This window comes from Aedes aegypti, chromosome 2, assembly GCF_002204515.2.
Source record: "Aedes aegypti strain LVP_AGWG chromosome 2, AaegL5.0 Primary Assembly, whole genome shotgun sequence".
NCBI classification, from domain to species: Eukaryota; Metazoa; Arthropoda; class Insecta; order Diptera; family Culicidae; genus Aedes; species Aedes aegypti.
The window spans coordinates 117,370,411-117,396,958 of NC_035108.1; the positions used below are offsets into that span (position 1 = coordinate 117,370,411).

Below are 26,548 nucleotides of genomic sequence, written 5' to 3' on the forward strand. Positions count from 1 at the left end.
ACGGTATTTCAACTACTAATGGTAAATTGTTTCATTTGAACACATTTTGCTATGATCTTGTTTCTTCCGTCTAGTCGGGGTGCCTTCCCACGGAGCACACGCGCTCATTCAATTTTCAAATTGACCTAATTTCGAGTTCGATTGTTCTCGTGAGAACAACTCTATCTTTATCTTCCAACCGCCAGCATAAGAACCCACGAGCATCTTCCTTTCAATTGTTCAAGCAGGTACCGAAGTTCTCCGATGGATATGGCAACCGACACTTCGCGCGCTGGAGAAAGTAATCAACCACGCATTTATCCCGATGAGATGCTGGTGGCGGTTTTCCACCCTAACAATGATATCAATTTTCGGTGGTTTCGATTCTTATGGACTACAATCACATCATCACATGATTTGCTTCGTCAATTGAACCGATGCGCAACAAAGACGCTGGCTGACAAAAACAACAAAAGCACATTCCTTTGCTACTGCGAAAGCGCTTTCAAGTTGGATGCCCAAATAGATATTAACAATTTATTTTACAGTTGAACTCATTTAAATATTACATAACCTATGGTGTATAATGAAGTCTTGTAATTTGTTTATTGTTAGATGTTTCAGCATGTATTATGTTTCTACTGTTTGAAAAAAAATCATTGTTGTGGGGACTATAGACTTAAAAAAAACGCAATCTCTTATCAAGATGCATGGGATATTTCTTGTAAGAAATGGTCATGAAAATCAAGATACATAATGACCCCTGTTTTAGCAGTAAAATTTCCATTTCAAATTAGTTCAATTGTATCAGCCAATAGATGGTAAGTGAATTCAAAATATACTTTTCGTTTTATGGTTAAAATATAGGAAAATATGATGTGCTAACAACAAAATCTATTGTATCCAAATAATATTTTTTATCAGGGTGGAACCAAAGAAAAAAATCATTCCACGCTTTAAAACCGTAAATCATACATTCAATGCACACATTCCACGGAGGCGCTCGGTCACGCATGAGCTTCGGTCGAATAGCGGAGTCTTCGCGCGTATTGGTGAGGATCAAAACAAAACCATCAAAATACAAAATTCCAGAGCAAAACAAAAAACAAACAGCTAATAACCTCGTTTTTTACGCTTATTCCTACGCACACTACCGCAAAAGAGTTCACACAGCAGCCGTTCATTCTACTGAACGCAGTGAGTTTTAGAGGCAGTCCGACAACAACGGTGTCCACTCTTTACGCTTTTGGCGCTGACGCTTCGAGACGACATACAGCCAAGAGAGTGGCAAACAACTCACGCACTGATGCCTCGTAGGTATTTATGTGGCCGCGTAACGTTTGTGACTTGTTTTCTTCGTCGAATCGGACCAAAAACTTGAGACGCATTCCTCCCGGAAGTTAGGGAGTGCGATACAATTGTCGAGTATTCGGAATATGAGTCATAATCGGAATTTTGACATAAAAACCTCGATTTCAGACTGCTTGATTTCGCCGTGAAAATTTTCCATTTCTAGATATCGTGAAAAATTTAAAATCGAACGGTACCAATATCCAGACAGCTTGAAAACATTTACTGATTAAAATGTGATTTTCACTTTTTGACTTCAGAACTTTGTAACTTTTTTCAACTCCTTACAACAATTTACATTTATAGTAAGGTACCCCGGGCAAGTGAGACCTGAAAAAAACGATAGTTCGAACAAATAGTTCAATATAATTTTCAAATGTCAATATTTTTCAAATCCAACAACACGGTCACATTTTGGCAACATGTTTGCTCGTGTGTGCATGAAACTGATTGAATAATTTCGAAATTGTGAAAACATTAAAAGAAAGTTGTAAAGTGAGCCATAAGACGCAGTTACCTCGCTGAACGGGGCAAGTGGGACCCATTCAGTTTCATGGGTCAATCAACACCAGTAAGTCAACTAGTGCGATAATAGGATTGATAAATCATTGATTTTTTAATTAGAGTACATATTTGATGGACATGATGGACGTTCATTTAATGGTATGTCACATCTCACTTAATATTAACTGAAAATTCCTCACTAAAAGCGTGAAGAGGAATAAAAAATTATAAAAATATATCATTTATTAGTTATTAATTGAAAACTAGCACATAAACTTTCAATAATTGTTCAATCATTCAATAATTATGAATATGATCTGTATTTATTGAAATGAATGGCAGAAAACCCCCTAAATACACGAAGAAAACAACACAGCTTCGTACTTTCTCTAGTACACGTCAGAAAGAGAAAGCATCAACGAATATTTTGTCTCGTCAAGTGAATAAGTGGTGAAGTTATTGGAGCATCGTCATCATTCATCAGTGCACAGTGGGACGGATTGGGGTTTTAGGATGAAAGATGGAACTCACGCCTTCAATTGTGATTTTACGTAAAAATGATGTTCTACATTGTTGTTCCTATTATAAAAACAATTTTTTTGGTCGGAACGAAAATTAGGGTGGTCCTTTGTTAAAAAAGATAACCTTTAAAACTTTTTTATTTTAAGGAATTTTGGTACAGGTTGTTCTACAAAGTTGAAGATCAGAAAATTTTAAGCTAATTTGACCCAAAAAGTTTTTTTCTAGCTCAAAAATTGACCGTTTTAGAGCATTTTTCGCTATTGATGTAGGGTGGCCCTTCAAAAACAGGTTTTAGTGTTTTATTTTTTTATTTAGAGTTTTTCAGCAAAGTTGCCTTCCCATCACCTGTAGAGCTGATTGAAACGCATATTTTGGGGCCTGCATATTTTTTCCGATGAAGAGTTATAAACATTTTTCATGAAAAACAAAAATTTTTCCACTTGTAGATGTATTTGAGGCAAACAAAAAGTTTTTTTTTTGCATGATAATGATTTCCTTTCGGCTTTAAATATGAATAACAAAGTATTTTATTTCATATTCATATAAAAGTACTTGTGAATATATTCGAAGGAGGTTAGCAATAAAAATAAGGAAAATAGTCTTCTAAACATCATCTAAACACTTTCGTTACGGGATTCACCAGCCTCAACGGGAAAAATTTTGATTGGAAGTAACGAATTTTTAATTACCGGAAATCCGTTTTCAAGTAATTTGTGCATCGTAGGAGATAAAGCGTACCGTAATTTCGGGTGAAATTGATCACTTTTCACTGTTTTCCATGTCTGTTTTCTACGATGCTGCCAATTCCAAACAACTTTATGCAGGAAAACAAGTACGACGGTGAGCTTCATTGGTTTATATACTCAAATTTTCATACAGTTGTGATTTTAGTGCTGAAAATCGTCTCTTAAATAAAAAATCAAGGAATTCAATTTCCGGTTAAATTGATCACCTGTTAAAACAATTATTGTTAGTTTTGAAAACAACTTTACTTATTTAATTTCAGCCTCCTGAATCCAAATATGCTTGCCAAATTCTTAACAATGCAAAATTTATGTAAATAATTAACAATTAATTTTCAGCAATACCGCAGAAAACGCCTAAATGTAGGCAATTTCCGAAGGAATTTGATGATATCTATACAAAAATTCAATTATTACAACAAAATGAACAAATTGGTACGAATTTTGATGATAAAATTCGTTTTGGGGATATATTTCAAGCATCCTTACAAATTTTCAGGTTGACACCATGCCTAAATCCTTGTTTAAAACTATAAGTTTATTGATGTCTGACAATACCACACAGAACACGATGATGGAATTTCCTATTATTTTAATATAAATAAACATTCCTTAACACAAAAAGCTTCACATCATGCAATTTGACAATAGTTAAGACAAACAACGTTCATTTACATAGGTTGCAATGGTTTCTGTGCTCTATCAGAGGGAAATAAAATCGTGTGACACAGTGATCAATTTCACCCTACTGATCAATTTCACCCGAAATTACGGTACCTGAAACGGTTGATTATTAGAGTATAATTTATGATTACGATGCTGACTTTACAGTCCAGATTAAGGAAAATAACCATATGTATTAATTATTAGAGCTGCTTTGGAAGATGCTCAAAAACTGTTTTTAACAGTTATGTACTTATGATCCAGTCAGCCGAAGAATAATACAATTTTTATTCATATTTTAAGCTGAAAAACGCTATAATAATATCAATGATTTTTTTTTATTTCTTCTACTTTATAAACCAATAAAATGCTATTTTTTGTTATAAAAAAGTATATAACTCTTCATCAGAAAAAATAGTCTAATATTCTTTTACTTGGCATTACATTCCAACTGGAACAGATTATGATTCTCAGGTTACTGTTTTTAAGAGCACTTCCACAGTTATTAACTGAGAGTTTTCTTTATCATATTTGTCATTTTGCTTTCGTATATCGTATGTATTAGTATCGATGATAAATTATGTCTATGAAAGTAAATTAAATTTTCATGACGAAAAGATTCTTGTATCTATTCGTTTCAATTAGCTTTATCTTGTATGCTTGCGTTCCAATTTGCTCTAAAAGTGATGGGAAGGCAACTTTCTGACAAAACTTGAAATAATAAAAATAAAACACAAAAACCCATTTTTAAAGGGCCACCCTATATCAATAGCGAAAAATGCTCTAAAACGGTCAATTTTTGAGCTAGAAAAAAACTGTTTTGGTCAATACAGTTTAAAATTTTCTGATCTTCAACTTTGTAGAACAAACTGTACCAATATTCTTTAAAATAAAAAAGTTTTTATGTTTATCTTATTTAACAAAGGGCCACCCTAATTTTGGCTCCGACCAAAAAAATTGTTTTAAAAATAGGAACAACTTTGTAGAACATCATTTTTACGTAAAATTACAATTGAAGGCGTGAGTTCCATCTTTCCTCCTAAAACCCCAACCCGTCCCACTGTGCAGAGGTTGATTTGCAGTGGCGATGAACATTGATTCCCAAGCATTCAGATGGGAAACTTTTCTGATGTTCTTTTTAAGCTTCGCGTGTTCCCAGTCCATGGTATGATTGAGTTCTGTAGAGTGTGCTGCCACACTTGATTCATGGACTTTTTCGTTGTCCACGGCGTTTTTATGCTCCCTCAAACGAACTTTAAGGTGAAGCGGCGTGTAACTCAAAGAATCATTAGAAGCATCATTGATGTAATAGTAGTAGTGTCGCCTTTCCATGTATATTTTCAAAACAAACAAACAAAAAATATAATATTTGTGTTAAGCATATTTTTATGTAAACACATGGGAAATTTAGTAGATTGACGAGTATTGGAAATCAAAGTCAACTGTTCAATCGTACATATCAAAAGAAAACATTACAATTTAATGAAGGGCAACGGAATTTCTCTGCTTTTATTGGATTTATCGCATATTTTTGTTATGCATCGGTACGGTTTATGTTTGCAAGGGATGACCGTGTTGCCAGGTGATTGGTTACAGATTTTTCTAGCAATTGTTATATGCTTGTTTTCGGAACATTTGCTGCATATTATAAAAAATTATCGTTTCGCAAATAGTTTTCCATCACAAGATCACTGATTTAATAAAATTTTAATGATTTTTGTGATCAAATCACATTAAATGCTATGATTTTACAGATAGCAACTCTGACATCACTGCGCTCAACGATCGCGATGATTGTGCACACACGGTAGACGCGTCCCGACGCATCGCACTGTGGAGCTTTTCAATAGACCATTTCCGTCAGATCTAACCCCCAGTTTTTGTATTTTTCTTCAAAAGACAATGATTTTTAATGAATATTAACGCTCTCAGATTTTGTTTATATGCACTCCTGATTTTCTTGCAAATTTTTGAAAACATGGATACTCACCACATTTTGAAAAATAATTCGAGATGCGGCACAGTTTGTTCAACCCTATGGGTATCAGCGTGGTGATTTTGCAACAGTTTTTCGATTCCCCCCTGCATTGGGATGCTTGTTTACATTTGCAAACGTCAAATCAGGTGCGCGCTCAAACTGACCGTGAATCCGGTCAGGGCGCCCCTAACAGGAGCGCCACCGAAACTACTCAAACAAACGTTTTTAAACCAGGTTGGAACTGGCACAACCCGCTCTGATCACAGTTCCAACTCCAACCCGATTCAAGTCTAAAAAGATTCGCGAATCAAGCGAAACTTACAAAATGTACACAATTTAAGAAAATATAGCGTTGAAATTGTAGCTTGATTGTCTATTCACTGCACTTGAATTTTCCCCCTATCGATAATTTAACTATTCGAAAAACGCAAATTTGTAGAAGACGAAACTTCACCTCATGCAAAACCACACACTTTGTTGATTACGCCTGTGTTTTTTTTTTCAAAGTGATGCGCGCATCTGAAATCGAAATCAAAACACGGCGACACTGCAAACAAAAAATAAACAAGGCGTACATGGCGGGCTTAATTGAAACCAGAATGTAAACACGGCGCAAAAGTAATAGGCGACACTGAAAATAATATCGATTACAGGCTCATAACATTGGGCAATACTGGCATTCTCGAGTACGTTTTAGGCGAAACCTTTAAAGATTTTTTGAGTACGAAATAGCTAGGGGATATTGTAGGAGATGTGTGTGGTATTGATGAGGATTTTAAAACTAGGTTTATGAAATATTTTTTAAAGTGAAAAGTTTTAAGTTTGAGTATATTTTCTCCAATTGGGATTTAAAATTGCACATGAGAATTTCATTGATTATTTTCTCATTGTTATTGATTTGTCAGATAGGCCCTAATCGCGAATTCCTCTAGAAGTCTTCCTTTAGGAAAATATATTTTCCTCCACAGATTCAAAATTCAAAACCACCCCCTAACAACAAATCTCTCACCCACCCAGCAGTTACGGTACTGCTAGTTCTAATAGAGGCTATTTTTTACTATTCATGCCGACAAATCTCGATTACTTTTTCAAATCGACGTAAGTAACTTTCATATGGTTTTGAGAAAATTAATTCAGAAGAATCACAACCTGTCTTTTAAAACTGTTTTAAAATTAATCAACTTTTTAATTTTTTTTTTCGCCGTGTACATCGCTTAAATTTTGCATACATTAAGCTCGCGTTCAAAAACTAGGGAGTTTCTGTTATTTCCCACAAAAAAAAAATATTACAAAATGATAAGCCGATTTATTCAGTTACTTTCGACGTTTTTCTACCAGTGTAAAATCGGCTCAAGTAGTGTTTTGTTTTGATTCGTGGTTAAGTCACTTTGTCTCTCCATACAGCGGGGCGGCGAAAGTAGTGGTTAGGTTGCGAAAGTTGAGAATCTTACTTTCGTCGTTTTGTAAATCCGGAAATTAAACGTTTTAAAAGTGAAAAATCGGGTTGGTTCAAAGCGCAACGTGTAGAATTTCGTCTGCGAAACACGTAGAATCGATAAAGTAAGTTTGTATACTTTTTTGACTTGAGTCTGTTAGAATAAGTTTTCGAGAAATGCCTTAATCTGTCTGTTGGATGTTGATCCGGAAAATTTCCGCCTTGAGGCAGCAACAGCCGCGCAAGGAAATTTTGAGCGGCTGTTGCTGCCTCTAGGCGGGAATCTTCCAGCATATTCAATCCCTTTAATCCTCGTCGGCACAAAGCAGAGAGTTCAGGCATCTGTCGACTACAATCCTTGCGTTACAGAACCGTGTAGTGTTCGCCGGGTGCGGTCATAACCGGCCGGCGCGGTGATTACGGAGACTTCAGGAGCCGTGAAGGAAGGAGGGAGCGAAACCGCAACGGAGCCCATTATGATGAATGAAAACATAAACAAAAATCGTCTAGTCATGCCAGCTGATTTTAAATTCACCACATCGTGGTGGCAAAGCCGTAGGGGAAAAAGGGGTCTGCTTTTTTTCGAGGTGAAACAAATTGTAGGGGACCGAGGGGTGAACTAACGTGCCGCAAGTTTTTCATTGTTTTCTAACAGTTAAAGGCTCCAAAACATATCGGTTCCTTAGGAAAGTTTGTTCAGTAAATTGACAGAAAGCATATAAGCCAATAAAAAATTTTTCACGGAAATGGTCTATTATTTTGATGGTTTAAATTGATAAACACTTGGTATGATTTTATGCTTCGTAGAGATTGGTTGGGTTGTAAAATGGTGAGTCGACAACCAGGAAGGAGCGTCCAACATAGCTCTGGTCCTCGCAAGTCCCTACCTCACGCTTCCTCGGGTCTAACGATGACAAAGACCGCCAGCTAAGGGTTGCGTACTTATCTGGTAGTGCAACCTGGGCACTGTTGTCCTTCTGACATCAGCTAGAGTGAGGGGGTGCGTCCCGAGCGTCTGTTCACCAGGAGGTGCGGCTCAAACAGCGTCTGTTCTGGTATCCAGCGGCTGAGTATGAAATGTTGTATCACGTCAACTAACCTAAGGTGGCAGCCCCATCAACTTGATCTAGGTAGCTCAACCCCGGTAAGGTAGCATACCGAATTTCTCACCTACCACGAAAAATGGAGAAAGAAGAAATAACGAACGATATTTTCGGCAACCGACCTGGCAACGAAATAAGGACTATGAATGGAAACTTGGTACCTGGAATGTCAGGACGTTAAATGAACCCGGACGAGCGAGCCTTTTGGCTTGTGAACTGCAGAAGGTTGTAGTGGGCGTGGCCGCCATTCAAGAAGTGCGGTAGCCTAGATCTGGAGAACGTGAATTCCGGGCGGTTGATCCCATCGCCAACACTACGTTCAAATATAACATCTACCACAGCGGCGCCGATAAGGCAGAACATGGAGTCGGTTTCATAGTGATCGGGAAGCAGATGAAACGCGTTATGAAGTGGAAACCGATTAGCGAACGAATCTGTGTACTGAGGATACGGGCAAATTCTTCAACTACAGCCTGATCAACATCTATGCACCGACGAACGACAAACCTGATGACGTGAAGGACGCGTTCTATGAAGGCCTTGATAAGGCCTATGGAGAGTGCCCAAAACACGACGTGAAAATCGTTATCGTAGATGCGAACGCGCAGGTCGGAAGAGAGGACTTTTTCCGTCCGATCATCGGTAAGGAGAGTCTTCACTCCGTTACCAATGACAACGGCCTACGACTAGTGACTTTCGCTGCTGCCAGGGGGATGGCCATCTGCAGCACCTACTTTGCTCGCAAGGATATTCGGAAGCACACCTGGAGGCATCCAAATGGTGATACAGTCATCTCTCCCTTACTCGATATTGAAGGGACCATCGAGTTAGGGAGGTATCGAGTTACAGAACACAAAATCAATGCAACTGCGATCCAAGGGACCATCGAGGTAGCCATGAAAACTAACTTTTACTATGGTTCTCTAACTCGATATCGAGATACGAAATATCGAGTAAGGGAGAGATGACTGTATTTGCAACCAGATAGACCATATTCTGGTGGATGGCCGACATTTCTCAGATGTCATCGATGTTAGGAGTTTCAGGGGTCCTAACATTGACTCGGATCACTACCTCGTTGTCAGTAAAATTCGAGCGCGGTTATCAACCGTAGCGAATTCAAGACCACAGCGAACAATGCGATTCAATATCCAGCGCTTCTCAGCAGACGGTGTTACAGCTGAATACCACCAAAAGCTGGACGAGCGGATAAGTGAGGTCAATGTGAGCGAAAACCTCAACAATCTATGGGATGCAATCCATGGAGTGGTGAGTGAAACAGCGCGAGAAGTGATAGGTACTGCTCGAAGACGCCCCAGAAGCGGATGGTTCGACGAGGAGTGCCAGGGTCTGGTACCAGGCTGAACAGAGAGCGGTACAGGGAAGCAAGATCAGCCGAAAAGCGAATCCATCGCAGGAAGAAAAAAGAGTTTGATGAGAACGTGATAGCCGAGGCGCAAAACTGTATGGAACAGAACGATATGCGACGATTCTATGAAACTGTCAATGGCGTGCGGAGAGAGTCAACGCCGTCTCCCGTCATGTGCAACGACCGTGAAGAAAATTTGCTGACAGATAAATCGATGGTGGCTGCCAGGTGGAAAGAGCACTTCGAAACGTTACTGAATGGAGGGAACGATAGAGCATCGGAGAACAGAATGAACATCGACAACGACGGTCAAGCTGTGGAGCCTCCATCTCTAGATGAGGTTAAGAAGGCGATTAAAGAGCTGAAGAACAACAAGGCTGCTGGGAAGGATGAGCTCCCGGCCGAACTTCTCAAGCACGGTAGTGAGCAGCTGCATAGAATAATTCACCATATACTACTAAGGATATGGGAGGAAGAAGAACTGCCTGCTAGCTGGATGGATGGCCTCATTTGCTCTCTCTTCAAAAAAGGGCATAGATAGGAGTGCGCCAATAACCGAGGAATAACACTCCTCAATTCGGCGTACAAAATAATGTCACGTATTCTGTTCAACAGATTGAGACCGCTTGAAGAGTCCTTCGTCGGCTAATACCAAGCCGGTTTTCGTGAGGGCCGATCGACGTCGGATCAAATGTTTACCCTGCGACGGATCCTCGATAAATTCCGGTAGTAAGTACAACTTGCAGACTCATCATCTATTCATTGATTTCAAGGCGGCGTACGATTCAGTTAAAAGAAACGAGTTGTGGGAAATAATGATGGAACATGGCTTTCCGACGGAGCTGATTAGACTGATTCGTGCAACGTTGGAAGGATCGAAATCAAGTATACGTGTTGCGGATGTGATTTCCACATCCTTCGTAACCTTAGACGGATTAAAGCAGGGCGATGCACTTTCAAACCTATTGTTCAACATAGCGTTGGAAGGAGCAATAAGGAGAGCTTGCGTGCATAGGAATGGCACTATTATCACTCGTTCGTATATGCTTCTTGGTTTTGCGGACGATATCGACATAATCGGGATTGATCGCCGAGCCGTGGAAGAGGCATAAGTGCCTTTTAAAAGGGAGACAATGCGAATTGGGCTCATTATCAATACCACGAAGACAAAGTACATGGTCGCTGGTAGACATCGTGGGCCCATAGGTGATGTTGGTAGTGAGGTGGTGATGGGTGGTGATATATTTGAAGTAGTTGAAGAATTTGTGTACCTTGGAACTCTAGTGACTTGCGATAATGATGTTACCCGCGAGGCGTATTGCAGCTGCGAGTCGGGCTTTTTACGGACTTCGTAACCAGCTAAAGTCCCGCAGCTTACAGACGAAGACCAAACTCGCGTTCCGGTAGCTCTGTACGGCCACGAATCTTGGACGTTGAAAGAGGTCGACCGGAGAGCTTTTAGGGTCTTTGAACGTAAAGTGCTGCGAACAATACTCGGCGGTAGATTGGACAATGGCATCTGGCGGCGTCGCATGAATCACGAGTTATACCAAGTCTATAATGAAATGGATATTGTTAAGCGTATAAAACACGGCAGGCTGCGGTGGGCTGGGCATGTAGCTTGCATGTCGGAGGAACGTCAAGCTAAACAAATATTCAGCAGGGAACCAGGGAGAGGCCGTCGCCTCCGTGGAAGGCCGAGCACCAGATGGCTTTTTGCAGTTGAGGAGGATTTAAGGTCGCTTAACGTTCAGGGCGACTGGAAGCGATTGGCCCAGGACCGGGTCCAACGGAGAAGGCTTCTTCATTCGGCGTAGATTCAACGCAATAGCAAGGAATTGTTGCCCATCAAGTATCAAGTAAGAAGAAGATGGTTTCTGTAATTTGAGAGAATCGAAAAACAAACAACGTATGAGTTTAAAATTTCTATGCTGCCCGACCTTTCCGCAATGAAAATTAATACAACAGAAAAAAAGTTGGATATTTTAGACTATAAACACAGACATGTCTCAGTGTGCGGTGGCGGCGTCGATTCGCAGCAAGTGGAAACCATCGCCATAATAGTTTTTAGTGATGCGGTTGATAAAACTTTATAAATATTTGATTCCCGTTTGAAATGTGTTCCTTTAAGGAAAGTGAATTAAAGATTTGTTTAGTGGAAGTGTAGTGAACGCAATATGAAATCCAAAACTCAAATGCTTGCTGCAGAATTACAATGGAAAAGGTAAGCACCTTCTATTTACAAGTGTAGTTGTGTGAGGCAATGAAATGCGGCTTGAAATCGGAGATTTTTTTTGAGAATATAAATCTCATGTATATTGTCGCTAAATTGATAATGTTGTATCTGAAAGTGTTGATTAAATATTGAAATACCACCTGAAGCATTTTTCTTCGCATAAATTATCCATTAAATCAGGTGATAAGCAGTTATATTTCATCGATATTGCAAATACCAATACTATCATAACAATATGTTAATGATTTTGGAAGAAGCCATTTTGTGATGACGCACCAAAAGGCCTTAAATTTCCAACGGGTTTGTCCAATGTTTATCGCTGGACAACTTTTGCAGGGAATCTCGTAGATGTAGATGTTTGATTTTGTCTTCGATTGGTTCGTACAGGCTACTTCTATTAACCTAAATTAACAAATACAATTTGATTCAACGAGAAATGATACAGAATTTGAAACGATATTGAAAACTTAAATAAAACAACGTGAGTCATCAAAACATATTTAACAGAAGTAATGCTAACAGTTGAAATATTCATACATTTAGTATGGAACATGTTCCGTCCGGAACGAGTGTCCCCAATCACTGCCCAAGTAGCATGAAAAACAGCGACACACATTCTATCGTCACTGAATCACACGATGAACTCACCCAATTGCAGCCCCTGATACGACACACACTGCTTACGTCACTGAGAGAGAGAGAGTTCCCACATCGGGTGTGAGTGCCAACAGTGAGTGTCCCACAATCAGCGTCATCGTCATCATGGCACTCATCGTGTGGTTCATCCAAGGGTTCATCGTGCAGTGGCAGTGATTCTAGAAGCTCCCGCGTGCATTCTAGAATGCGTGCGTGGTGCTTTATATACGCGAGCCGTTCGCGTAGCAAATCAGTATTGTTTTATCCGCCGCGTGACTATAACCGATACAAAAGTGAAATGAAAAGTGTTCCAAAAGTGAAATAGTGAAAGTGAAGCAGTAAAAAAAAAGTTTGAGGTGTGATTAGTAAACCAGTGGTGTCGAATTCTTTCATCCGAAATACAGTCCACCCCGACCCAACCGGAGTTGGCCACGGTTGACGCGCCAGCAGAACACAATAAGAATTATGTAGATCAATTGTTGAGCAGTTGACGGCAGTGTTGTGAAAAACTCAATTTCTCACAACTCACGCTTGAGATTTTTCATGCGTTAGTTGTCAATCACGCAACTCAGCAGTAGGGTGCGGCTTATTTTTAAAAAGTTCTCAAAATCAAAAATTCGTGTACTCTACTGAATTCAAATCACATTAAAAGATAAACCTCAAAATCTGAGCAAAAAATATTAACATTTAGAGGTGGCGCAAGCGTCTTGAAGGTGAATTTTCAAGTTATAAAAAATTAACTGCGGTGAAGTAAACATAACTTTGTTATTTTTCATCCGATTTTAAAACTTTTAGCACCATTTTCTTTCAAATTAAATTTATGAAAACTTTGTAGTGTATTGAATTTGTCCAAAATCAAAACTTGTCTTAGTTAAAAATACTTTTATCAAATTTTTTCCTCATTTTACTTAAAAAATCATTTTGTTCGACCATAACTTCATTAATACTCAATGGATTCCGAATCCTTTTTCATGTTTCTGAAGCAAATTTAGTTGTTTTCAAACTGTACATACAACACATTTTTCTAAAAAGTAATTTTGACTTAGGTATCCAACAAAAACTATCAAAAACATGATTTTTCAATGAAAAAATCAAATATCTTTGGATTTTTTAAGTTTTTATGCCGAAAATAGCATTTTTTCTATAAAACTTAAATATGTAAAGCATCTTGCCTTAATTACGAGTTGAATAGTGCATATATTTTTTAACATATGGAAACATAATTTTGTTTCAAAATTATTCAAAAATTGTTGCAAAGTCCTTCCCAAAGGTTTAACAAATGAGAAAAATCGATTTCAGCTTTAGAGATAATACTAACCGCCAAAGATTAAAAAATACAGGCATTTTTTGTTAAAAATCATGTTTTTGTGCAGTTTTTGCTGAATAACTTGGTCAAGACATTTTTTTAGTGAAATGTGATTTATGAAAGGTTTTAAAACAATTGAATTAGCTTCAAAAGCATGTAAAAAGATTTGAAATCGGTTGAGTTATCACGAAGTTATGGTCAAACAAAGTTGAAATTTTTAGTAAAATGAGGAAAAATTTGGAATGAATAACTTTTAACTACAACTTGTTTTGATTTAAGACAAATTTGGTGTTCAACAAAGTTTTTTCAAATTCAATTTTGAAGGTATTGATGCTAAAAGTTTTAAAATCGGTTGAAAAATAACAAAGTTATGTGTACTTCACTGAAGGTCATATTTTATAACCTGAAAATTCAACTTCAAGACGCTTGCGCCACCTCTAAATGTTAATATTTTTGGCTCAGATTTTAAGGTAACTCTTTTAATGTGATTTGAATTCAGTAGAGCACACGAATTTTTGGTTTTTCCAACTTTTGAAAAATAAGCCGCACCCTACTCAGCAGTCAAAAAATCATGGATGAGTTGGCTCCCCTTTTTGACTCATTGTCTCATATTTGCACAGTTAACTCACACACGGCAATAATTTCTTGTTAGTCTTGTAAAATTATAGTAATCCTTTCTAACGTAAACAACAATATTCGGGTTTCACGAGTTTTGGCCGAGTATTGCGACTGAATCATTTTTCACGGTTTGAGTTGATTGAGTTGGTTTTGCATCAAAATGTCAAGCGTGAGATTTGCGAAAGAGATCTCTAATGAGTTTGCTCTCTCGTGGGAGTGTATTGATTGACATTTGAGTGCGAGTCTATCAACACTGGTTGACGGTCTCCAAACTCTTCGAGTATAGCTTCGAAATTTGCGACATCTTACCCCATCGGGCCAGCTTAAACATCTCGTTGCAGTACTCCGGAATTGTGTGTCGACTGTCACTTTATACGTTGCAATATTCGTCCCATATGCAACTAAACGTTTGATGCCCAATACTTCTCTTGCACCTATGGACACCATATCTTTAACTTCATCATCAGATACATCGTTTGCAATATTCGTTACGTACAATTGCAGATTATCATCAGTAGAGGGGCAGCGATTTTCAACTATTGCATTGAGCTTAGTAGACGACAATGGAGAAGTATTCCAGGCAAGCTCCTGGCTACATTGTTATTTCGAAGACTCAATCGGATCAGTGGAATTTCCTTCATTTTTTGAAACCGGTTTGCTGATTCTATACAATTCACTTTTAATTGAATTTACAGTCACCCCACAGTTATGGATAAACCAAGGGTCATTTTTCAGAACAAAATATGATTAAAAAACATGGAGACGCTGTACAAAACAAAATTACCTTCCTGGCACTGCAGAATATTATTGGTTTTGTGAATACACCTAAAATAAACAGGTTATTTACGAAAAAGTGTCGAGCTAAATAGAAATTGTAAACGATGTCCACCCCACAGATGTGGATCAGTGGGAGAGGAGGATCCTTATTATGGATCAAATCGACTCATATTATGGATCAATGCACTATAACAGCAATTTATCCACGAGTTAAACGAATGGTGTGTTAGTGAAAGCCTGTGAAAGCATACGTTTTGGCGTTTGTTTCGGAATCGTCTTATCTTTGATTCATAACTGTGGTATGGGTTTCAAAGCCCCACAGTTATGAATCAACGCTTCTGGGAATACGGTTGACATTTTAGTTCCTACGGACGGAAAAATATTACAATATTACAATTGATTGCGAAGCTGTTCAGATTAATGGTTCACGTAGGTACAATGTGTTCTGCGTAATTGCAACATTATTTGATGAGATATTCCCGTTTTAAGCCAACTCTGATCCATATCTGTGTGCTATCCCTTGTTTTCACCTCTTTCGTGACTTCTACATGGACGACATGCTCACCGGAACCGATAACATCGATGAAGGTCGGAATCTCTGCCAAGAATTGATCGAAGTGACTAACTCAGCTGGTCTACCGCTCTGCAAATGGGCTTCGAACAATTCGGCCGTTTTAGAAGCAGTACCTTTGCATCTGAGGGATGAGCGAAGTCTTTTCGAGCTCGATTCCTCAGCCTCACCCATAAAGTCATTGGGACTTCAATGGGACACTACTTCGGATCTGTTGCAGTTCAGCGTTCCGAAATACTGATAATGATAAGCTATTATCTGGAAGTTTCTTGATGAGGATGTAAAAATCAAAAATCACCAGGGACTTTCAGCACATTACATGTCTGGTTTCCACATAGGTATCAATTCATTTTCAGCGTATCGTAATCCCTCATTCGCCGTCCACTTATTTTGTAACCGAAACGTGGATTCCTTCATGTGGGTTTGTTTACTTTGTAACCACTACCAAAGAAGTATTTTTCCTACTTCATAATGCGCTTAGTCATACGGCGCTTCAGTAAAGAGTAACAACAAACAGATAACGCACTTGGTATTCCATTCAACTTTTTTTCTCGAAACGAAACGGAACGTAAGAAAGCATGAATGAAGTTGAAATGTAAACAACTGGTGGAATTTGTATTCATTCTGCTGATAGTAAAACGGGATCTAGATTCAAAAGCGAGGCATTTTGTAGGCAAATAAATGTTTTTTTTTTTTTCAATTCAAGCTAACAATGTTTTCCAGTTACAACCAGCGTCAAATCATGGAATGCTTGTACCCGCACCATAATGTACCTTCTTTTCATTTGAGAAGAACGCGTTTGCGACTGTGCGGAGCATTCTCTTGGAAAGACGATTGGGAAATCTCCAATAAATCACCAGTGAGATTTCTCCCCCACAGCGATAATAATGGTCTGGATGCGTGCTTGGTGTGTGAACCACAGAGCTTCGATCCATTTCTCCTCGTGTCATCGTGACGTTGCTCAAATTGTAGGACGAAGTGGTTCAAAATGCACTCATGAATCTCAAATAAAACTTTCACACCACACCAACATGATCCATTAAACTGTTCTAATATTTGCTTATACTACATCATCTTGGTGTAAAGAGTGGTTGGTGTAAGTGTAATTTGAGGATATTTCTTGATTTCAATTGATTTTTGTAATGAAATCAATGAATAAATTCAAAGATTCGCTTCAAGTACTTCATTTTTGCCAAACTTATCATTTCAATACGTAATTTCGCATTGAACCGTTCTAATTCAATTTACGAGCTTCGTAAAACTAGTGAAGTAAATTAAAATTCCGGAAAAAAGACTTCGTAAGTCTCAGTTTTGATTCGTAAAACGTTTGTTACACGGTAAAAAATCAGCACGTTTGATTGAATAGATTGATCACTTGACTCAATTCAAAATACCAATCACCATGATTTGAAGAGTTTCAACTTTGGATTTGCTCTACTGTCTCTAGAACTAGACTTTGAAGTGAAAAGTTGTTGATTTTGAACATCATGTCTTTTGTATGAGAGCAATCATTGACAGCTCGTTGTAGAAAGTGATTGAGATCAATTCACTTCGTTGCATCAGATGCGAGTTGGTGTCGAGGTAAGACACTAGATTTGCACTCCGAAGGTTGGTGGTTCAAATCTGGGTCAGGCGGAAATGTTTATTTAAACTTTTTTTTATTTCAAATCAAAACATGCAACGTTGAATTCAAGTGCTGTTACCTTTATTTTGTCAAGATTCAACAGTAGTGCAAATCCAAGTGCAGAACTATTGATAGCATGGTGCCTATTTTTTACCGTGTATATCTCTATGATCGAGCTAAAGTTAGCATTTCGAACCATCATACCCTAGACTGCTGTTGGCTTTGGCAAACCTCGAATCAAACAACAATACCAAAATCCGAAGTCGATGTATGTTGTTTATGTTGGTGCTCCATTTCATGTCGAAATCCGGAATCGGTCGCGTGGTCGTCTGTCGAAGTCGTCGGGGTCAGTGACAGTTGTACCTTATTCCTGACTGACTGCTTCCATCCGCCTCAATCTATCCAATAGGGGGCCCCATCTATAAGTGCTACACTACCGGGGGCACGTTTCAAAAACGCATGGCTTCGGTGTTGGGTTTCCGACAGACAGGCAGACGAGGAGACGGAAATAGACACGACGATTTCATTCACTAAATGCTGTCGCGTGAAATGCTTTCCGATTGTGCTCGTTGGAGGTGGGATTCCACTTTGGGTCGAAAATAGCAGTGGAATGCATTTGTTTCGTTTAATTTTGGTTTGAATTTCTTTGGATTCTACGTTTTATGCCTAATAGATTGCCATTATGCTGATTTGTATGAATGGGGTTTGTTCAATGCAATAAACCCTAATAAATAACATTGTATACGTTAATAAAGTAATCTAGGTATTAACATTAAGATAGAAAAAATACTAAAAAAAATACTATGGATTTAAATATCAAGTTAATTTTAGTTTCATCTCTGACTAGGAGTCCCCATCACAACAATACCGAATCGTTTCCTACATGGACGACGTTCCCAGTATTATGAATTGGAGGTTAATTACTTAATCCATATCTGTTGTTATTAATCGCTAACTCCACTTGGCAAGTTATTATCACTGGATGCGTATGGTGTGCCGAAATTTCTTTTCTTAGCTTACTTTCAGTAAATCTTAAATATAAATGGAAAATATTCCTGCAATCTAAATTTCACCTTCGAAGCCACCTAAGATTTCTTTAATGGATTTCTTTAGAAGTAGTTTCATAAAATATTTTAGAGAATATACAAGTTACTAACAGGAGTACAATATCTTTTGTGTAATTAAGGTAAAAACCGTGTTTTTTTCCTCTCCAGGAAAGTTGCTCTCTGGATTTCCTATAAATGGGTGGTATATTTATTTTCGCACGGGTGCTGTCAGTTCAATCGAAGATGTCGTCGAAAACGAAGGCACTCCGCGAGCGCGTTGTATGGTTTCGCGGATTACACTGCGGAACACGTTTTTGTCTCAAGCACCAAAATACCGCTATTTTCTAAATTAAGGGTAGCTAAGTCCATTGCCGTTTTCAGAAATATCATAGCACGTCTTGGTTTCGAGTTATTGACTGTTGAAAATGCTAAATTTGACTGTTTCAGCCAACTTGCATGCAACTTTGCCAGCTTGTACGGCAATTTATTTGCATAATTTGTCACAGAATCCAAACTTCATGTATAAAACAATTATCTATATAAATAAAAATGGAATGGTGTTCGTATGTCACGAAATGGCTTGAGAACGGGTGATTGAACTTACATGATTCTTTCACTGTTGAATTCGTCCAGAGCTCCGACGTGTTTGTGCGAAGAAAAAGTTTGGGAAAGTCATCGGGATAGTAAGAAAACGGGAGAAAACGAATCTGTCATTTTCTACACGGGACTTGCATGGCGTTTTTCCACAGCCTACTTGATGGCAAGACGAAGTTTGCCGGGACCACTAGTTATCAATAAAGTTCATAATATTTTCGATGGTAAAATGTTATTTTTTGGTGGTTCAGAAAAGTATCGCATTTTGCCATATAAGAGAAACGAAGAACTTTATATGAAGACTGCAAGCATGTTGAAAAAATCGATTTAATATAAATTTTATAGTAAAATTTCAGCTAAATTGTATCTAAATTGAAAGTTCAAGTCCTATTTAGCATGTTAGGTAGATTATATCACTAAAAAGTTTGATAAATCATACTTTAAAATTCATGTAAACATAAAAAAACCCAGTGTTTTATGCAACTTTGGCGACCTGTAGCTAAAAATTGTTACGTGCTGGATTATTTCTGAGAACGGCATCTGATTTAGCGACCCAAAATCTACTAGAGACACATAATTTGATCCTTGAGACACGCAAAAATGTCATTTTTGTTACGCTGTGTTACCGTACATGCCAGAAGAAAATGAACCCGACCAACTTGCCCCAGTGCCGTCCCATTGTGGGTTTTTTCGGGTCCCTCAGTGCCCTTATGTACAAAAATAATTAGCAAGCCAAGGATATGAAGCAGTTGACCACGAGGATCCTGAATTGTATTCGGAAGATGGACGTCAGTGCATCAGTGCTTGTGAGAGAATCGCGACTAAGTTGCGTCGTACGGCTAATTAATGCAACTTCTCATAAATTTATCGACATTTTTTGAAGAATAAACATTATGTTTTTAATAAAAAAAAAACTGAAATCGTTGAAACTGTTTTTACGTAGTTTACGGATTTCGCACCATTCGACCATTAACGGCAACCAAATTGCATATGCCAAATACACAGTATTTTTGTTTTTTTAAACAAACCAATGAAAACATTCAGATGATTCTTTGTTATGTCAGCTTCCCGCTAATGAGATTTCCGAAACTGAACAAACAATTTCGCCAAATACGTGAACAATCCAAATGAATTCGTCTCAAAATGCGGCTGATTCGGTGCTGCCGAAGAGATCCGCCTGCAGTTCTTATGGGAAAGCTGCCGAAGAAAACGAGGCTGCCTAGAATAGTAATACTGATTAGACCTGTTGGAAGCGTTATAAAAACTTTTTCAAAGAGCTTTCAACAAGACTGTCGGTGTGAGTCGATAGAGGATTGAGCAGCACATAAATCTAAATTGACAAACACGTAATTTGTTTTATGATGTCCTAGAAAATTACAAAAAAAGTGCAGCAGTGACTGTAAAAATTCTCATTTTTTTTATTGAATACCCGTTAAACCATGACTTTTCCATAAAAAGGGCGAACACGAAATTATTGCGACACCGAAAATGTCATGCCAATTTTCTTATAACGTTTAGAATCAAACCAAAATTTTAAAGTAATTTCATACATATATTTACTTTAAAAATCAAAAGAAAAGTTAATCGATGGAGCCTTGAGTGTAAAATTGAAGGCATTTTTGCTTGATACCCTTCATCAAAGTCTTTACAGTGTCATCCGGTACCAGTTTCTAAGTTTTTTTTTTCATTTTCTTAACATGTCCTTCTCGTCTTTGACTGTCTTCTTGCTCTTCCGAAGTTCCCGCTTTATTATTACCCAGTACTGCTCCACCGGGTGCAGCTCCGGACAGTTTGGCGGAATCATGTCCTTTGGAACAAAATGGACAGAATTGGCCTAATACCACTCCAGGACACTTTAAGAATAGTTGCATGATGGGGATTTTTTTTTATTATCGGACGATTTGGGCCGGAGGTTCTCCGATTTGCATGAAATTTTCACCAGAGGTAAAGCTCGTGGATACATGACCAAAAGTGAAATTCAAAAAAATTATAGTGGCCTATTTTCCCGGAAAACTCTAGATGAATTTTCACGATTTCTCTATATACCTCAAACTTTGAAAATTCATATCTCCTGAACTATGCATCGTAGAACAAAAGTTTTTTAGTGAAATCGAAAGGAAATTTTCTCAGCAATCTAATAAAAATATAAAAAGAAAAACATTTCTCGGAAAATTTTTCACCATGGAGAAAATTGTCGGAAAAATAGCGAAAAAACTATCGTCTGTATCATGAAAAATTTTCAAAAAAATATTTTTTGTTTCATTAATCTATACTCTAACTTTCGTCCATAGACGCCAAAGTGGTATCTTTTACCGTTTAGGCGACAGAACTGAAAAATCGATGACCACCCGCACGCTTCCCATAGAAAAATGTGTTCTATTGTGGACCTCATAACCGTGCGCTAACGGCGGCAGTAATTTACACGCATTGTAAGTGTAACGCAGTAAACCATCCTTTCCTTTCCAGTCAGAAGAAGCTTTTCGTCAATCGGAGCACTCTCCTTTGGTCTGTTGGGTGTTTTGTATGTCCTTTATTCGTAACCTTTACTATTGAGACCAACAGTCTTTAATTGAATACGATCCTAACATTTAATAATATAGGTAATAGCAACTGACCCTCAGCAAGCATGGGAAAATTCACTCACTCACCCGAACGCCACCGATGAAAAATAGCAAAAAATCTGCTGCTATCGAACATTCAGTGATAGCTGAACCGTCCTAGGCGGAGTGTAGCATGAAAGCATCGAAACTGATTGTGTAAAAGCGACAATCGGAAGGAACGCGAAGAGAAGTGAATACCAATACACTTGTATCTGCGTGGCACGAGTTAATGCACTTAGCATCCATTCGCCGAATGCATTGAACTGACTGAGAGGATTCCTACTCATTGAATCATTCCGTGGTGTGGACTGCCAGTCAGTGAACGCTCATTAGCACTCAAACCCGAATGCCATTCGAACGGAATCAGAATGTAAACAATCATTCCTGGACAAACATTTCAAAAGAGCACATCGATATTGGTAAACATTGGCTTTGAAAGCCGCTGTTGAACCCAATTCAACTCGATCACGCTCACCAATACCACTATCAGGAAGAGCTAACACCAATCTTTCTGATAGTGGGGTAAGTTTGCGTGGGCGGGCTAAAAAGGGCTCAACAGCAACGTTTCTGAAAAAAGCTCAAGACCTCTTGGGCCCTTTTCAAATGTTTGTCCTTTGTCCGAATTTTGGTATTGCATTCGACTGATCAGATGCCGTTTTTTGTTTCGCTTAGTGCTCGCCGAAGAAACAGAATGGGCACTGGAAATTGAAACGTTCGGCTTGGTTAAAAAACGGCTTTCTCGCTCCCGACTGTGCGTGGAAGCGAGTGAGGGAAACACAATAACTGAGTAGGTGTTTCCCATGCTTGACGCTCAGTATCATATAGTTGCCAAGCAAAAAGGATATTTATGCATACATAAAGTGCTATTTTTAATTTTCTTGCTTTTTTCAAATTTTGTTCAATTTATCAAATGATTAGATAATTAACTAAAAGCGCGCGAATAAATTTTCAGTTTTGTTTTCTATACAAAGTGATATATTTGATGTAAATTCTGATTGTTTCTTGGAAGAATATAGTATAGTATTTGCATGTATATAATATCAATCAACTGTATAACACTCAGGGACGCTATCTATTGTTTCATTGATGGCTGCTGTGGAATATTCCACTGCCAGTCAGCGTGCAGCCTCTACAGTTGGCGCCAACCCAACAGCGCGCCAAACTGTATTGAGAAGCGTACGCGCGTAATGAATAATTATTGTATGTTTTGTCTGGCCGTATCGTGCGCCTATATAAGGCGCACCCATTGAATTTGTAAGAATGTAGTTTCTTTCGTTTCTCCACCGAGTAGGCATGCTGCCTCTCAGTGGTAATAAATCTGTTAAAGTGAAGCCGTTCGCTTGATTTGCCGTCCGTTGTATCGTAAAAAACACAACGTAGGAAAGACGTCCTGGCCGAAACAACATATTAACAATATATTCATAAGTTTTCAAAGAAAGTGGATCTTAAGATTTGATTCTTCAAACGTTACCATAATGATTGATTGTAACAAGAACTTCCCGTGCGGCTTTCATAGAGGCTGTTAGCTTTAATACTAAATAACGTTGCTGATGAAGGGCACACAAAACACCCAACTGACCAATGGAGAGTGGTCCGATTGACGAAAAGCTTCTTCTGACTGGAAAGTAAAGGATGGTTTACTGTGTTACACTTACAATGCGTGTAAATTACTGCCGCCGTTAGCGCACGGTTATGAGGCTCACAATAGAACACATTTTCCTATGGGAAGCGTGCGGGTGGCCATCGGTTTTTCAGTTCTGTCGCCTAAACGGTAAAAGATACCACTTTGGCGTCTATGGACGAAAGTTAGAGTATGGATCAATGAAACAAAAAATATTTTTTTGAAAATTTTTCATGATACAGACAATAGTTTTTTCGCTATTTTTCCGACAATTTTCTCCATGGTGGAAAATTTTCCGAGAAATGTTTTTCTTTTTATATTTTTATTAGATTGCTAAGAAAATTTCCTTTCGATTTCACTAAAAAACTTTTGTTCTACGATGCATAGTCCAGGAGATATGAATTTTCAAAGTTTGAGGTATATAGAGAAATCGTGAAAATTCATCTAGAGTTTTCCGGGAAAATAGGCCACTATATTTTTTTTGAATTTCACTTTTGGTCATGTATCCACTAGCTCTACCTCTGGTGAAAATTTCATGCAAATCGGAGAACCTCCGGCCCAAACCTGTCCGATAATTTAAAAAAATGCCCTGATGCCAAATCTGGCCAAAATAGTGGAGCTTCGTCGTGCTGCTGCAAGAACGGCAAAAGGCGCTTCTCGAGGCACTCAGATTTGTAGATCTCGCCATTTTCTGTGCCCTTTGTCACGAAAGGCTCACTCCTCAGTCCGCAAGAGCAGATGGCCTGCCAAATGAGATATTTGGAGGTGAACTTCGACATTTTCTACATCTTAAATTTGTCGTCCACATCGAACTTGCTCTTGCTGGTGAAAAACTCAAATCCCGGAATTTGCTTAAAATTGGCTTTTATATACGTTTCGTCGTCCATCACACAGCAGCCATATTTTGTCAGCATCTTCTCGTAGAGCTTCCGTGCCCGAGTTTTAGCCGTCGATTGTTGCCGCTCATCACGGTTTGGGAAGTTCTATACCTTGTATGTATACATTCCAGCTCTCTTCTTTGCATTCTGGACGTAGCTCTGCGACATGCCGATCTTTTTAGCCAAATCACGGCTTGAGATGTTGGGATTTACTTTAATCATCCGCTTCACCTTTCCCTCCGTCTTTTTGTTCTCCCATTCCGGATTTTTTTCCAGCTCCTTTGCCGTGGTCCAACGTCAACCGCTCCTGGAACCGCTTCAACACTCTGGAGACGGTTGAATGGTGAATGTTCAACATTTTTCCCAACTGCCGGTGCGACAGTTCAGGAAATGCCAGGTGCTTGGAAAGAATTTGTTCTCTCGACTCGCGATGGTTCACCTCCATTTTCTTTGAATCGAAAAACACAACTTCGAGTTTGACAGCGTGTAAACAATACACATCAATGAGAAAGTGTGCTTCCAGAGATTCTTCCATGAATTCCTGCAGTAGTTGCATCTGAAATTATCCCAAGCATTTCTCCAGGGATTACATAAGGAAAATTTCTACGAATATTCCTCCAGAAAAATCTCTACAAGAGTTACGTTTGGAAAATCTCTTATTAGATTCCTCTAGAGATTTCTCCATGGGTTCATCCAAGGATTATTCCAGGGATTCGTCCCTGCCAGAAATCTCTACAGTGATTCTTTCTGCGATGCCTCTAAGGATTCTCCAGGGATTCCAGTGATGCCTCCAGGAGCCTTTCAGTGATTTACTTAGATATTCCTTCAGAGTTGTCTGCAGAAGTTTCTCCAGTGACTTCTCCAGATACTTCTCTAGGAGAAGCTCTACAGGGTTTCTTGCAGAGATTTTCTCAGTTTTTCTTCGGGACTTTTAGCAAAGGATTACTCCAGAAAAACTTCTTCATGGTTTCCTCTAGAAATTGCATATTTGATGTTCCAGAGATTTCTTTCAGAATTAATTCAGAGATTTTCTTGAGAATTCCTGCATAGGCTTTAGCAAGAATTTTTCCATGAATTCTTCTAGAAATACAACCGAGGATTCCTTTAGGAATTACTCTAGATTTTTCTAGCGATACTGCTCCAAGAATTTTTCAAAAAAACGTCTTAAGGAAAGTCGTTTCTGGAGGAATCTAGAGGAAAAAACACTGCAATGGAAACCTCAATGGAATTTATTTATTGTTGATGATATCCCTGGAGGAATTAATGAGCGAATTTCTAGAGGAATTCTTGAAGATGTCAATTTGATTCAGAGTATATGGCCTGCCGAAGCTAGGCATGGTACTGCCCCCCACCTGAATTTAAACGCACTTCAGATAACTTGTTGATTGCCCGATTCTGACGACTTTCTCCCTGGATCCGAAGAAGTTTCGCGAAATCCCTTTGGCGAAAGCTGCTGTTTTGCTGGATGTTCCATAGCAGTTGAAATCCCTGATTCGTCAGAAAGCTGCTGTTTTGCTGGATGTTCTATAGCAGTTGATAGCCCTGCTTTGTCAGGTAATTTTGAGAATAGTATATGCCTCGCCGAAGCTAGACAAGATGCTGCGCCCTTTTTAAGCCAATGCGATCCACAGAACGATATGACTTGCCGTTTGCCCGATTCTGACGACTTTCTCCCTGGATCCGAAGAAGTTTCACGAAGTCTCTTTGACGAAAACTGCTGTTCTGCTGGATGTTCTATAGAAGTTGATACCCCTGCTTTTTCAGGTAACTTTGAGAATGGTATATGCCTCGTCGAAGCTAGGCAAGATGCTGCGCCCGTTTTAAGTCAATCCGATTCACAGATTGATATGACTTGCCGATTTCCCGATCATGACGACCCTCTCCCTGGGTCCGAAGAAGTTTCACGAAATCCCTTTGGCGAAACCTGCCGTTCTGCTGGATGTTCAGTAGCAGTTATCCCTGCTTTGTCAATGTTCGTTGGTGATACTGGTCTTCAGGATGGAGGCAACTGTACAGGAACGATAGAAGCAGTCGACACTCCTGCTCCGTCAGGTAATTCGATGGACAGTATATGTCCTGCCGAAGCTAGACTTGATGCTGCACCTCTCCTAAATGTAAACGCATTCCAGGCGGCCCATCTACTGCAATTGTCTAACGGATCCACCTCAAGTCGTGCTGATGCTCCGGAAGAATTTCTTCGCATTTACTATCAGAACGTCAGGAGCCTACGTAGCAAAGCCGACGATATTCTTACCGCTACGTGTGAAGCAGAGCATGATGTTATAGTGTTGACTGAAACTTGGCTTAACGATCAATTTCATTATGCACAGTTTTTTGGAAACCATTACACCGTATACCGTAAAGACCGTTGTGCTGTCAGCACGGGTAAATCCAG

The 26,548-nt window shown here is 38.8% G+C and overlaps 1 protein-coding gene across 1 annotated transcript in view; it reads left to right on the plus strand.

Moving 5' to 3' along the window:
* The first annotated feature begins 973 nt into the window (after positions 1 to 973).
* Positions 974 to 26,548, plus strand: part of LOC5564462 (protein lin-28 homolog) — a 97,322-nt gene continuing 71,747 nt past the window's right edge. Inside the window, exons 1-2 of the mRNA XM_021842090.1 lie at positions 974 to 1,031; positions 1,142 to 1,292. Coding sequence (XP_021697782.1) covers positions 1,286 to 1,292 — 7 coding nt within the window. The 5' untranslated portion in view covers positions 974 to 1,031; positions 1,142 to 1,285. The remainder of the gene's footprint in view (positions 1,032 to 1,141; positions 1,293 to 26,548) is intronic.